Below are 16,210 nucleotides of genomic sequence, written 5' to 3' on the forward strand. Positions count from 1 at the left end.
TGTATTAATAAATATATACATATCCACATCAATACATATAATGTAATAGCGTTATTCGCAATATACTTTATAATTAATACTCATCAAACTTCATATACAGAACGCTGTGTGTGTGTGTGTGTGTATATATATATATATATATACACACACACACACATCATGCACAAAGTACGATGCATATCAATGTATTGAATGTGAAAAAATTAAATGAGGGTTCTACATTCTAAAGTATGTGATTTAATTATCAAATATATTGTGAACGCTATTACATGATTATTACACTATTATACGATATGTAATAATTGGGGATGTCCAATAATATATATATATATATATATATATATATATATATATATATATATATATATATATATATATATTTTTTTTTTTTTTATACTAATTCGATCTTAGTTAAAGGGTTTTGTCGCACCTGATGGGAAAAAGCTGGAAATCGTCAACAGTGTCTGCGGGAAAATAATCACGTTATTAGTATTTGTATTTCCGGTCAACCTACAATTCCCTCTAACTGGCGACAAAGCATCAGTTGTCGGGTTTTTTGTTGGTAAACAAAGACGTAAGCGACTGTGTTCTACAAGCGTCGATGGGTTCACAAGGAGCTGAATTAAACTCGGGTCCGTTATGAAACACATTTAAAGTGTGATGAGAGAAAGCCTGACCTTCCCCACCCCAGATAAAAGCCGCGTTTCCACCGCAGGAACTTTACCCAGGAACTAGGGACTTGGTCCGGTACTTGGTGTGTTTCCACCGCAGGAACCAGGAACTAAATAAAAGTTCCGGGTAAAAAAATGCCCCCCAGAAAGTCCCTGCTGGCGAGGTGGTACTTTTTTAAAGTTCCGGAACTTTCGGGGGCGGGACTTTGGCGCTAAACATGCTGATTGGTTGAGTTCACGCAGCATTGGTTGGGTTCAACCACCATTTATTCGGATCAACATTTTCAAAATATTACTGTTATTGTGTCATGAAATGTTATTTTAAAAGTATTTCAGGCGAGAATGTAGTTGTTTGAAACTCAAATCTGTTGTTTATAAAGACAGCGCCTATTAAAAAATGTGTTTCGCCGATCTCGTAGACGGTGAGCTCCACTCGATCAGCGGGAGCTCAGTCCTCATGTATCCGCAGAGAGCAGCCTTTCCTGGGATAGACCTTCTGATATGTGCCGCTGGCTCTGATGTGTTTTTATCGGTTAAACAACATATAATTCAGCTGCGGGGTAAATCTAACAGATTTTCTTTGGTCTGTATTCAATTTATCTATATGTTAAAATGAAAATAAAAAGGCAAGTCTATATAATATTTCGTTTCATTGTAATGGCTGTATATAACGTTACACATATCCCTGAACTAAGTACATTTCTGCAGCTGTTATTATGTTTAAATGAAAACGAAAGGAGGCAGTGGTATTTTATATCCTATTTCGTTTTATTGTAAATATACTGAGGGGAAAATTGCAGTAGCCAAAGCGATCTGAGTTCACGCAGCATTGGTTGAGTTCAACCACCATTTATTCGGATCATTTTCAAATATTACTGTTATTGTGTCATGAAATGTAATTTTAAAAGTATTTCAGGCGAGAAGTAGTTGTTTAAAACTCAAATCTATGGTTTATTTATAAAGACAGCGCCTATTTAAAAAATGTGTTTCGCCGATCTCGTAGACGGTGAGCTCCACTCGATCAGCGGGAGCTCAGTCCTCATCTATCCGCCGAGAAGCAGCCTCTCCTGGGATAGACCTTCTGGTATGTGCCCCTGGCTCTGATGTGTCTTTAGTGGTTAAACATAACATATAATTCAGCTGCGGGGTAAATCTAACAGATTTTCTTTGGTCTGTATTCAATTTATCTATATGTTAAAATGAAAATAAAAAAGGCAAATTTATATAATATTTAGTTTCATTGTAATGGCTGCATATACACATTTCCCTGAACTAAGTACATTTCTGCAGTTGTTATTATGCTTAAATGAAAACGAAAGGAGGCAGTGGTATTTGATATCATATTTCGTTTTATTGTAATACAGTAAGGAAAATTGCAGTAGCCAAGACGAGCTGACTGAAGTTATCAAGTACGCTGCTGTTTATAGATTTACCGGACTTGCGTCGTCGCGGACATCACACTCCCAAGACGAATGCAGGAAGTCAGAACTAACTACCGTGATGCACGTCCAAAATCAGCGTACCTTTTTTTTTTTTTTTTTTAAATCAGCAGTACTTTGTATTGAGAAATGCGCGCAGACCTACGTCACCAGTCTATTTGCCTAATCTACCCGGAACTTTACACCGCGGTGGAAACGCAGAAAGCAACAGGTCTGGGGGGAAAAAAGTTCCTGGGAAAAAAAGTTCCTGATACAAATGTTCCGGGTAATTTCGGTGGAAACGCGGCAAAAGATAGAGTTGGCTTGTTGTTAGCTGGCTCGGCTAAACAAACCCCACTAGCCCGCGCTGATCTGTTTATAGCAGAGAGGGGGAGCCAGAGACTCACAGCAGACCGATAACCAGCCTCTCATCCCAACAACAGTCCCCTTATTTTTTCTTCTTTGAAGTTACCCCAAGCTAAGGTAAATATCAAACCCTGTCACAATTTATCCTAAGGCCGTCTTCGCGTTCCTTATCACATTTCGACACATTTCCAGTTGTTTTTTCTCGACGGAACGGCTCTGAGGAGACGAACGTCGCAACGGCTCGACTAGTCGCTCTCCTCCGGCGCGCCCCCCTGCGTCGAGTCCGAGGCTTCTGCGGAGCTCGCGGAGGCCTCCCGACACAAACACTGGCGAGCGCTTTTGTGCGGGAACTCAAACGGATTATATACAGATATCCCACGCTCCTTGTAATGACCGAAAACGTTTCGTCGCGTCACGTACAGTGTGAAGGAGCGAATGGAGGGCAGCGAAAAAGTGTTTTTATTGTTCGCGCGCGGAGATAGAAAGATGTGCGTAGCCGAACTAGCCCTGGCCAGTGTTTAGCATAGCAACAGCTATCGTTTAGTAGACTAAACGACTGAACTATTCACAGAAAACCGTGTAGAAGATAACTAAATATGTTATTTAAATAAGAGAGACCACGGGCGGATCGGGTTTCTGTAAGAATTCACATAGCAGATCAGAGCAATGCTAACTAGCGAGTCTCTTCAAGGAATCTATTAAATCCCGAGCTAACGCTAATAATCTAAATCATTTCTAAGCATCTCTCGATAACCCACGAACGGCTTGAACGCGTGTTAAGGTAAATATTTACATTCACTAGTGTTCATAACGTAGCTGTGTTAGCCATGTTTTGAGTCATTATGGCTGAATAAACGTCAGTGAAACGCTTTGAGGATGAATGGTTCCTCTCTGTGGTGATCGACTTGTCAACACTTGTGTTTTTGGTCAATTTGTGTTTACGTTAACCTGTTTGCACAGATGTGATGCTTCACTCCACTGTATGACCTGTCATATCTTTTAATTGCACATTGCGTTAATGATTTCGAGAATAATACTATAAATTGGGCAGATAATTGCATTCAGAACTTAAGCCAAGTCAAAGTCGCTTGCATCTGTTTTCGGTAAGAAATATAAACACTTTATTGCTGGAGATGTTGAAAACGTTCCTGATTGTTGAATTTAAATTTTTAGCGACAGAATGTTTGATTATGAAAAGGTGTATTATGGGAATGTCGCTGTCGAGTTGTTGTTGTCATAAAACCTGCATGCAAATCATTGGAATGGATTCATGAATGTAAAGTCAAGTATTGGCATTTAAAGGGGCCAGTGCAACAGAAGTACCCCGTTTTGCATCGTCTTAGCTCAGTGCTGCACTGTTTACCTTTCGAATACAGTTTCACATGCAAATGAGTCATGAATATTAATGCACTCTAAATAGCCCGGATGCGGAAATGTCTGCAGAATTGTTTTTTGATACTACAAAAGCGGTTTTTATCATTTAAAATGCAGTTGTTGAAACATAAATACTTACTGCTTAATTGCTGTCCCATGAGCAGTGATGTAGTATGAGGTTTTGAATGTGCTTAAAAGGTGTTCTTGCTTGATTATGTGAGGTCTGCATCTTTGCATCTGCTCGTTTGTGCTTACTATGCGCTTACCATCTCCCAGCTGTCATTGGTCCCTTGAGAGAGACAGGGCTGGGCTTGCATATCTAATGAGAGGTGTGTCCATGGTCCATCCTCTGTCTGTCCAGAGTGGGTGTGTCCATCAGGCTGTCTGCACTATAGTAATGTTATTGGACTCACATAATGCTCCTCTACGTGGCAGTTAGTGCACACAAAAATCAATACACCTGTTACAGACAGTATGTCTGAGTGGACTGATTCTGCCAGGAAATATAGTGACTGTTGAACTATGCACAAAATTGACTGAGACTCCGTAACAAACAAATTAAGCTTGTTAGACAACATCCCATATCACAACCTCATTCATCTCTTTTGTTCCTTTAGGATTGAGTGAGATGTGAGGGATGGTCAGCGGTTAAATATCTCTGTGGAACTCTGTGTGCGTAAGACTTCTGTGCCCAGCCGTCAGTATGAATGGGGACATGCCACATGTGCCCATCACAACCCTTGCTGGGATCGCTGGTCTCACTGACTGTAAGTACCCTAATCCCACTATTCTTAATTCACGCTTTCAGCATCGTTGCTTTTGGAAGTATTTTTTCTATTAATTTATCCCACTGGGATTTTAAAAAGGATTTTGTGAAAGGAAGTAACCCAACATTATAACAACCTTCTAATCCTTAAATTGGAGCAAAAAATATTGGAAAATTGGGCAAAACAACAACAGTTACAGGACTTAAGGGCTTTAGTGAGACAAACTACGATCACATAAAACTTTGCAAATAACAATCAAATTGAAATCAATGGAAAATATAAAACAGCTAATTAAAAAATATTATTTATTTATAGAAACAATTTATTTTTGGTGTATTGCAAAATATGCATATATATATGCATATATTTAAATATTAAGGGTTACTGACTCGATTACATTATTTGTGGTGCTTTATGGGCTTCAACAAAAGCATATAATGACCTCATAGCTCACAACAGAAGATGAAAAATTAATATTCAATTGTAGACATTTTTTCCAGCTTGTAGAGAGAAATACAAGCTTTGCATTGGTGGCGCTATTTAAAAAAATATGGGTAGTATGTTTTTACTTCCAAAATTGTAGTATTTTTTATAAAACATTTTTGTGGGAAGCAGATCATTTTGCATATGAGTTCATTGTAAGTCTTCAGGAATGTTTCCTCTGGAAAAAAGTAAAAAAAGAATTTTAGGATTTTAAGATTTTTAAAACAATTTATCATATACTTAATTATTGAACTCACAAGTATACATGTATTATTTCAGAATTTAAAGTCTGAATGTTAAATTGAGCAGTGCGTTATGAGATACTTGAATGCTTTGTTTTTAATAAGGCTCTTACATCATAAAATAGTTGTTTTTTGTTGTTGTTTTTCATTATTTACACTACCGTTCAAAAGTTTGGGGTTGGTCAGATTTAAGTTAACTCTGCATACAAAGGATGCATCTCTTTAATCAAAATACTGCAAAAACACTAGTCAACATTGAAGTGGATCAAAACCTTTCAATAAAGTTGTCTTAAAACCAAAATGCGTTCTTGTCTTAGGACAACTTTGATTAACTTTTCTGATCCACAATGTTGACTACTGTATTAAAAATGACTGTTTTAATTTGAATCTATTTTAAAATTAAATGTATTCCTTTGACGTCAAGCCGTGTTTTCAGAATCATTACTCCAGTCTTCAATGTCACAATCTAAATCTGCTAAAGAAACATTTTGTATTATCAATGTTTAAAATAATTGTGCTGAAATATTTTATTAGCATTTTAAACCTTCAGTAGACTCTTTATACCATCCATTCTGAATTGAAGTATTTACTTCATCCAGCAAAAGGTAAAAATAATCTTGCCAAACCCAAACTTTTGAGTGATCGTTTATATTAGATAATTTGCTGCAACATCTGGATTATCGTCAGGTTTAGCTGATAAGACATTGCTTTCTTGGACTCTGATTCATGTAGGCTATGTAGAGGGTTATTTAGATTGGATGCATCAGAACATCTCTGACTGCACTTTAGGTGGCTGTTAGATTTCTACCTTGGGGGTTCATGTAATAAAGAAAGCTTTGCCTTATCACTTTCTGTTTGTGTGTACAGTGTTGAACCAGCTGCCCCTGCCCTCCCCTTTACCGGGCACCACCACTAAGAGCCTGCTGTACAGTGGGCGTGTAGCCGAGGAAGTGGGGCGTCTGATGGGCTGCAGGGATGAAACTCTGGTCTCTCAGCTCGCCAGCAGCCTCAGCCAGGTCTCCATGGAGCACATGTGAGTTTCTGCTTACATTTGCCCATTACATACGCCATTTCTCTATATGCCTGCTCTTTCTAAATCGAATTCTCTGCTCCAAGTAAAAAAAATGTTTCCCAAATTGCATGTTTTACATTTATTTTTTTCTGGACTCTGTTTTAATGGTTTAATGAAATTTTAATAATCAAAACAGATGTTTATAATCAATTGAACTTATCAAACTTGATTTACTTAATTACTTAAAATTATTTTGGAGGATAATAGGGGCTATGAAATGTTTTAATTTTCAGAAATTGTGTTTTATTATTGAATCAAAAATGGTGCTAATCAAATGAATGCATAAAACTAATAAAGCATGCATATGAATTCATAAATATTTTGAAGTGTAATCAAATGAAATGTGATCAATCCCAATTTTTACCGAACCATTTAAAGTGCTGCACAGCTTACAGTTTAAATGTAAATGTGGACAAAAAAAATTATATTCCTAAAATATTTTAATAGACTGTTGTTGTCACTCTGAAAAATGCATTCTACTTGTATAGTAGTTATATGTTTTTCATAATTTCTTCAAGTTAAACCAAATGTTTGATTGGCTGGAGTGAAGATCTTTGCATTTTTGTGTGTAGTTCACAATATTTCATACCCTTACTGTCGTTTAGATTTTTTACAGTATTAAAAATCATTAAGTTGAGTAAAAGAACAGACACTACAATTAAAAACTGATTGCAGCTGCTCAATGCAGTGTGCCGAACAACAGTCGCATCACAGATCAGATTTAATATCTCCAGTGAGGAGAAGAGTGAGATGAGACAAACAAGATGCAAAAAGCCTTTTGACTTCTGCCATTTATCTAAGGTGATTTCTGGAAGTTTTTTTTTTTTCTTATTTAATTGCCTTCACGTTGTTTGCTGATTTTTAATTTATTTTAACTTTGTGTTTATTTATTTTATTTGACATCAAGGTGTATGCCGTGCCTCAAAGCTTTCTTACTCCTTTTGCTAATAAACTTTCTACATTTTTATTTTTATTTGGTTATATAATACATGTTTACTTATTTACTTATTATGTTTTGTATACCTATTTAAACCTAATGCAAGTTATTTTATATTAGGCAGAGCCTGCCCTATAGCATGGTATATTTTTTTAAATAAAAGTTTTATGTTTTATAAATAGGCTAAAGTGAGTTTGACGTTGTATTTTGTTGTTGCATTCAAGCAATTGATGCCAAACTGCCGCTAAATCAAAAGTGAAAGTAAAATGCGAACGGCACCTTTAAGCTATTTAAAAATCAATGAAAGATTGAAAAAGAGGGAAAATTCAAACAAACTAAAAACTAACAATTGCTTAACGCAGAATTGCTGCTATTTGAAAGTGAAAGTAAAATGCGCACTGCACTTTTATAAAATATTTAAAATCAAAGAAAAGCGAAAAAAAGAGGGAACGTCCCTTGGGGATACCGGTAATACCGTTGTAACACGTCAATTAACCGGTGAGAAAATTTCTTAATCGGCAAAACCCTAATGTAGTATATAAAACTGTGCCACTCATTCACACATTCAGACTTCATATTAGGGGTGTTCCTTTTAACTGTTAACCGACCGTTAAGAATTTTGACCGATTAATACTAATACTATCAGTTAAACAGTTTAAAATGAGATTTATTTATTATAGGGATGCACCGATATTAACATTTTTATTAAAAAAATTAAAGCCGATAACCGATATGATGGCTGATAAATTAAAATCCACAATTTTGGAGAGCCTGATTACCAAAAAAGTCTCACCTAAAAAAAGTGTTAAACACTTTAACATCAATCAAACATAAAGCCTGTTCAGTACAAAATACATTTCTTCTCATTGTTTTCACTATGTTCGGGCCACAAGAGAAACATTAAAGAAATACATTTAAAAGAAAAAGAATCATCTCTCGTCGTCTCTGATAGAATATGCACTGTTATTGTGTGCGTCTTCAGATGCCAAAAGTGCCGTCAGTTTTTACTTTCACTATCATGGTTAAAGATGTTTTAACGGCATAAGTTTGACTTGCACAAAGTTTGCACGTTGCTTGTATGATATCCACTGGCTCGCCTTCACTGTGTACAACAGAAGAAGACTATTTCAAATATTGCAGTGCACCTGCGCTACAAACCCCAAATAGTCAGATGTGTGGATACGCTATTGGCTCTTCCTGTAACAACGCGCTGAATATACGTACAAAAAGACCAAATGCATACATAAACTCAAACTAAGTTACGTGATAATCAGAATGTGTAACGTCTGTTATGGATGCGCTCTTGGCTTTTTCCGCAACAACGCGCAGAAACACGGAAACAAAACCAAAAGAATTCCTAACGTTTTATTATAATAGTGTTCTCATTATCATGTTATATATTTTATAACTATTGACGCTTTTCCACTTTATCAATGAGAGGAATGTCTGTACTTCCTCAACAGACAACAAAACTGTTTGGTTGTTTAAAAAAGGTGTGCACGTTCAAAATAGTTGCATTCGATCTGTGCTGATTTAAATCTAGCGGCTCTTTTGTGTTGCAAGTTCAGTGACGCAGGAATCAACGATTCTTTCCAACCAGTGATCGTCAGAGTTTACACGTCATGTTTTGGTAACTGTATGGTTCAATTGTAACCTTAGCTGAGGTGGTACTATAAAAAGTACCAGGAACTATACACAGTGGAAACCCCCCCCCAAAAGTGAAAAATACAGAGCCGTCCCATGCAGTGGGAAAGCACCAATTGACATCACTTTGTAGGCTGATTGGCTGTTAGCATTGCGCTGGTTCCCTCGACAAATGCCAATATGATTTTTCCATAGGCTTTTGGATTATTGCAAAAAACAAGCTCTAAGTTCATTCATAGTTCATGAAATGTAAACGTTTTGTCCATCAAGATAATCCTGTTACACACCCAGAGTCTTCGTATCAGTAGGAAAGCAATAAAACAAGCATCTTCCATCTGAAGACTTGTATTGTATTTCGGGGCAAAGAAAAAATAAAAACATTGTCGAACAATTATATAAAATGCCGGAAACTATTAATTAGTTATTCTACAATTATTTGTGCTATTGTGCTGTTTTACGCATTGTGGAAATCATAGGGCACTGTGTATTATTTCAGTGGTGTGCAAGTTCGTCAACTCTGATATATTTTTCCTCAGAGAGCTGAAGGACAGCCTTGGCAGTGATGAGTTGGAGGGAGATGTACCAGTGCTGCTACAGCTTTTGCTGTCTAGGAACCCCAACATCTTCAGGAATAAGACCGCACCAAGCACTCCCCAGTATCAGGCCCAGGCGGGTACGAGTCAATCCAAGCACATAGGGAAAATTATACTTCTACAAGCTTGATAGATTGCACTGAATTTGTAGTTATTTTTGCGGCTTTTTTCCTTCTGATAAGACAGACTTTGTCTCCCTTTCCTCTACCTAGAACATGATTTTCCCATCAGAACTACAGAAAGAGGCATTGTTTTTCTCTGACCTTCAGTTATCCAAAGAAGATAACATTTATGAAACCGAGAAGAAACTAAATCAAGTGAATTATTTCCCCATAATGTACTTTAAGGAGAAATAATTTATCTGAATTTGTTTCTTGTTATGTATGCCAAAAATGTCAGTATATAAAATCCAACTTTTTTAATATAAAAAGCATATAAACAGATATATTTTCCACATGTAATATTGTTGTTTACAAAGTCTGCATTACATTGACAGGATCGCAAAAAAATCCATGCTGACTTGTGCCAGGACATGTGTATTGTGAATTTAGAGTTTGCTAAGCACAGCAAACTCGTCTATTAAAAAATAAAAATAATTTAGTGCCTAAAAATAAATAGAAACCTTTGTCTACTTTTGGACAACATACTTTACCATGTAATGATGGAAATGTCACAAAAAAATGCATGAAAGAATCATTTAAAAAAGGATTTAATATAACTAGACATATTCAATATCTAGTTAATAAATAGTTTTTGTTTTAAGTTCTGGGATTTCATTTCAATGACATAATGCATTATTTCATTCTTTGCTACTCTAATATATCAGAGCAGCAAAGATGATGTAATGGTTTGATATGGCTTATTGGAACCTTGCCAGTCTTTAAACTTTCAGTAACCATCTCAAGTGATGTTATGTTGTTATAGTAGCTTTTCTGCCAGTTGTTTCTCATCCAGACTATTTTTCAAACTCTTGTATTTCACAGGTATAAGTCAGCAGTCAATGGTACCGCCGTATAAAATCACGCATGGCTCCATGCAGGGAAGTCCAGCTTCTGCCAATTACCAGGCCTCTATGTCCCACAGCCCTTCTGGGTGAGTCTGCTTTCTAATTCAGTTTTTATGTGGAGTAACATTTGATTCTATCTGTCATGTTCATTATTTTTTATCATATGAAGCTAGCCAACAACTGCTGTTGTTTACAATTAAAGCCATCATGCAGTATGTTTTTATCATACCATGTATGATTTAATATGTATGTGATTTGGAATTAAGCAATTAATGCTGTGCTAAGGAAAAACTTGATTAATCATGATTAATCATGAAAACCTGAGATTTTGTTGTTGCATAGTAGTGTTGTCACGGTACCAAAATTCCAGTATTCGGTACCAATACCAGTGAAACCGATCCCCGGTTCTCGGTACCAATTTCGTTACCAAAGCAAAACAAAAAAATATGCTAATAAAAAAAAAAAAAAAAAAAACTTTTTATCACTAAAAATAAAACCAATGCCATTCTTCATACTTATTTACAATTGTGTTTAAAGTTTTCTACAAGTAATATAATTATGAAAAACAGTAGTGCTGGGCAGTTTGACCAAAAATGTATATCACGTTTTATTTATTTTTATTATTATACCCGGTTTTCCAGTTTATGACTTTTTTTATTTTTTTTATACATAATCAGGTGTACAATGCATTTTCTGCTGGTTGATATTCCAAGATGTGCTTGCGGCTGAGGTGCTGGAGCAAATTGCTTGTGTTGCCACCTTTGGCTCGACAATTTTAGCCCGACAGCACTTGCATAAAATGGATGTTTGGTCGACGTTGGATTTTTGTAAACCAAAAAACCTCCAAACAACAGACCAGGCTTCCTTTTTGGCTGTAACGCCTGTTTCACACACGGACTCGTTGTGCTTTCACACAGGACGCGTTTACAGTCCGCTACTGGTCCGCGTCGGTTTAGTCCACAAACACAACATTTGTTCATTTGTTTTGATTTCATATCATGTAAAAAAAAAAAAAAAAAAAAAAAAATATATATATATATATATATATATATATATATATATATATATATATATATATATATATATATATATATATATATATATATATATATATTATTATTATAATAATAATAATAATAATATTATATAATAATAATAATAATATTTTTTTTTTTTTTTTTTTTTTTTCAGCATTGTAAGTCTTTTATCACAGAACAGTAACAATCTTTCATATACACATTAGTTTAAACTCAATAAATATAAACAATGCATTATTAATGCATTTTGCTTCTAGGTTTGTATAATATGCTGCTGAAGCAAGCGGCAAAACATTTAAACACAATATTTAGCCTACTTTTTTCATTAAAATATTTAAAATTAAAACACCACAGACAGAAACAGTCTTGTGCATTTTGCATTTAAATTTTTATCACAAGCAATCCCACGGGTCTTAATGAACTTTGTTTTTCTGCTTCCATAAAAGTGAACATATATATTGTTTTCCTTGTTTGTCTAAAAGTGCTCTTTTTCTTGTTTTAAACCTAGCCAAAAACCCATGTGACTGCGTTTCCATGTATATCCATGTAAATTTTTCCCATGAACAGCGATTTCAATTTAATTCAGTGTCTGCAGCACAGCAAAAATAGATTCGGTACGTAAAAAATCGTAAAAAAACGACGCTCCGCTTAGAAGTGCTTAGAAGTGCAACATTGTAAAGGGTCCGTCTGAAACAGTGTTGCACGGCCATGGTGCAGCATAACGTTTGTTTCGAACGCTAAGTAATTAAATACACCCGTATGGCGGTATATTCAAAATGAACATCGTAACGAAAATAAACACCCCAGCACTAAAAAACAGTAAACAAGTTTCACCCAAATTTAATTAGTCTTTTAATTAATGAAATTTAAACACATTTTATTTTTTGGTAAATAAAGGGGATTTGCTATTAAAATTAAAACATGGAAGAAATATTGTGTGATTTATTTCTTGAAAGAATTAAGTTTTATTAATTTTTTCAACAGTAGTAGCAGTATCACATACATTTTACTAAATAATAGTAATATTTCTAGCACAATGCCTTTATGTAAAAATTAACTTTTATTTTGCAATCCTCCACGCTCACCTTGGCAAAATTATTGCCAGTGGCTAGTAAAACCCATATGTAATTCCAATCAGCTTATCTTTGTAAAATGGCACAGTTTCTTAAATCTTAGCTTCTTAGTCAATCAAGCATTATATTATTGTATTAAGCACTATTTAATGATAGAACTTTAGTGATCAAAACTAAAACTTGGTAACAATGTATGAATGCATATTCGTCATATTTGAAAAAAAAAAAAGTAATAGATCATATTATTATTAAAAGATAATACTACTTCTAATTCTACCACCATACTAACAATATACAATGCACTATGGATTGATGAGCTGCTGGGTTCATGAATATTAATCACGTTGTCTGCGTTCGGTCAAACTGATTTGCTTTTCAATACAGGGATAGTAATAGATGAGCGCCAGCCAATGAAATTGCCATTTGCGCATTAGCTCTGCCAACTACCAGCGAAACCGGCATATCTTCTGCTTGTTCTCCATTATTTTGACAGGAAAATACAACAAAGAATATAGTTTACATGTAGCGCGTTGATTCAGCGTGGTAAGACTCTCGCTCTCTCTCGATGCATGTGTGAGAAACAGCGCTATCAGTAACAGCGAGTTGTGCGCCTTCACACAGAGTTTACAGTTCATTAAATACAGGTTCGCTGTGCGTCCATTGAGATTAACTGAAAAGTACAGGTCGCTTGATGGAGAGAGAACTCTGAAGCGCTCAGTCAGTGTTCAGTGAGTGAAAATGTGCTAATCTTATAATAGCCTTGAACACTCACACTGGCGAGTAAAATCTTAGAATTTATTAGCCAGTGGCTAACAATAGGCATAATTTATTTGCCCAGAGTAAAATTTAGTCCCATATGCGAGTGATTTACTCGCAATGTAGAGGGTTGTTTTGACAGGTTGCCATGAATACCTTTTAAGTTGACACTGGTTTTACTCAAATGAAATGGTAAAATGCTTGTGAAGTGACTCAGAACAGTTCTAGTGATGTTGTTTATGTATTTATGTCCTCATTGAGATGGCAGATGCTGAAATTACTACAAGCCTTCACGCGCTTCAGTCTATGTAGTAAACAAACCCACACGCCATTCATTCATTCATTCATTCATTCATTCATTCATTCATTCACACAGAGACGCGCAGAACAACTTTTGTGGCTTAACATTTACAGATACTTGTTCATATGGACATTTTATTTGATTAATTTATGCTAACTTTTACAAATTCCGTGACTGTTCATATTAAAATGTAAGTTTCATTTTCATGACTGGATTTTGAGATTCCGTCCGCGTTTTCTGCTTTGCGGAAATCATATCGCTGTGTGTGTCAAGGTGGTTGACCGGGTACTCGTTACCACTGGTACTTAAAGAAACCTGGTACCGTCACATTTTCATTTTTTTTTGTACCGACTTGGTACTGAAGTACCGGGTCTTTTGACAACACTATTTCATAGTGTGAATATCAAATTGCAAAGGCTGTGATTGAATTAAATAAAAGCGTTGCATGTTTCCCAATAGTGAAGTGAGGCACTTTACACTTTTACATATGAGCAGCTCATAATCTGGTGTTTTCAGTACCTTAGTGAGGCTCATCTCACAGTAAATACTTCTTTACTCATCTGCTCTGAGTTTGATCTCTTATAACATCCATTTGGAAACACAACTTGCTCCAACCTTGTTTCCAAGCTTGTAAAGAGAAACCCGAAGGGCTTTGTGTAGCTTTCAGATAAAATAACAGCTTGTTGGTGTAACATTTTACATTTAAATATTACAATAGTAACATTTTAGGGTGTACTCACACTAGGCACGGTTGCCATGAACCAGCCAGAGTACGATTGTCCCCCCTCCCCACTCCCCCACTGGCCTGCACTCACATATAGGGTTTCAGCATTCGTGCCAAAGCACGCTTACGTCATTATGGTGCGACGGTTTCGGGATAAACAGGAAGAGCGGCGCTCTCTGAACACAATGGAGTCCATTGCTCTATTTTATTTGTGGATAATTTTGTGTCGTTTGGTCCACAGCCCTCTCACAGCCTGTTGTTAAACAAATGTGTCGCCTTAGTGGTGAGAAAATTTTCACGTAATCGTGCTGCTCGTATGAGGATGTTTGCAAGGGACCAGCTGAAGAGCAGCAAGGACTTTGCAGTTTTGAGTTTTTATGCGTTTTGCACCTCTGCCGTAGACCAAAGCGTTTCTTTCCCCGCCATGTTGGTTTTGGAGCATCGCAAAACCGTGACGCAACGCGTCCTTTTCCGTGCTCCTGAACGGTTAGCGCTCACACTGCATGCCAACCGCACCCGAGTCCAACTGAACCGTGCCCTGGCCCACCTCTTCCAAGCGGGCCAGGGCCGGCTAATCGAGCCGCGCCCGGGCACGGTTCGGAGCACTCACACTAGTCAAACGAACCGCGCTTTGGTGGTCAAACGCACTCGGGCACGGTTCAAACTGGCTAGTGTGAGTACACTCTTATTTAGAAATAACTTTATAAATAATTGGAATTGTTTTAGAATTTATAATAATTATGATTAATGGTATTTATTATTACTATTACTGCTTTTTATTTAATTAAAAACACAGTGCAGTTTAAAATAACTATTTTCTGTTTTTGAATTTAAAATGTTTATTCCTTATTCCTTTTTTTACATATCAGTGTTGGCAAGTAGATTTATTAAAATCTCTCTGTTGACCATGTCTCTTCATGTTCCTTGTGATAGGCGCTTTGTGCCGGGACAGTCTGGTTCTGGTGGACGGTTTCTGCCTCAGCAGAGCAGCCCAGTGCCCAGCCCTTATGCCCCTCAGAGCCCTGCTACTGGCTACAGACAGTACCCACACCCTCCAGCCTACAGTCAACACCAGCATCTACAGCAAGGTCTGCAGGACAGATCTATAGAGAACCTCTTCCATAGTCGGTTCTCTGGCTTATTTAAACTTTGTTTTTTTTACAGGTTCAGTAGCAAGCCCGATGATTCCAGGAGGCATGAGAAATGTTCACGAGAATAAGGTATTTAAAAGTTTGTTCTACATTAATAGTCTACCAACAGTCACCAGTTTTTCTGTTTTGCTGATGTGTCAGAATATTGGGACTTTAATTCTGACAACGCCGAGAATGTCAGCACATGTATGCATAGATCTCCTATTCTTTTAAACAAAATGGAATACAAAAATATAATGTTTAAATAAGGATGTAAATATATATTTATTTTTAGCAGGTGCTATGCATTTTTTACTATAATATATATTAACTTTATATCGCAGATATATATATAAAAAATTCCATGTCACTGTTGGTTATAATTCTGTAGGATTACAGAATCACAAATTTGCCATAAAATCTGTTTAATTTTCAATATAAATTTTTAAATGATTTTCTAATCTTGTAAATGTGATGTCAAATAAATATACATTTAATTTCAACAGTTGCTATGCATGTATTTTACTATACTTTTGATTATATTTTAGATTGGTTTAAAAGAAAAAATATTTTATATATAATATATATATATATATATATATATATATAATATAGA

At 35.9% G+C, this 16,210-nt stretch overlaps 1 protein-coding gene across 2 annotated transcripts in view; it reads left to right on the top strand.

Moving 5' to 3' along the window:
* The first annotated feature begins 2,416 nt into the window (after positions 1–2,416).
* The window catches only part of nipbla (NIPBL cohesin loading factor a), a 52,273-nt gene continuing 38,479 nt past the window's right edge, over positions 2,417–16,210 (top strand). Inside the window, exons 1-7 of one of the 2 annotated variants that reach the window (XM_026240508.1) lie at positions 2,417–2,572; positions 4,447–4,596; positions 6,189–6,354; positions 9,511–9,647; positions 10,551–10,659; positions 15,398–15,552; positions 15,629–15,684. In XM_026240508.1, the coding sequence (XP_026096293.1) occupies positions 4,533–4,596; positions 6,189–6,354; positions 9,511–9,647; positions 10,551–10,659; positions 15,398–15,552; positions 15,629–15,684 (687 nt within the window). In that variant the 5' untranslated portion in view covers positions 2,417–2,572; positions 4,447–4,532. Of the gene's footprint in view, positions 2,573–2,672; positions 3,237–4,446; positions 4,597–6,188; positions 6,355–9,510; positions 9,648–10,550; positions 10,660–15,397; positions 15,553–15,628; positions 15,685–16,210 lie in introns of those variants that run through there. The other variant, XM_026240507.1, reaches the window with a different exon arrangement.

This window comes from Carassius auratus, linkage group LG30F, assembly GCF_003368295.1.
Source record: "Carassius auratus strain Wakin linkage group LG30F, ASM336829v1, whole genome shotgun sequence".
Lineage (NCBI taxonomy): Eukaryota > Metazoa > Chordata > Actinopteri > Cypriniformes > Cyprinidae > Carassius > Carassius auratus.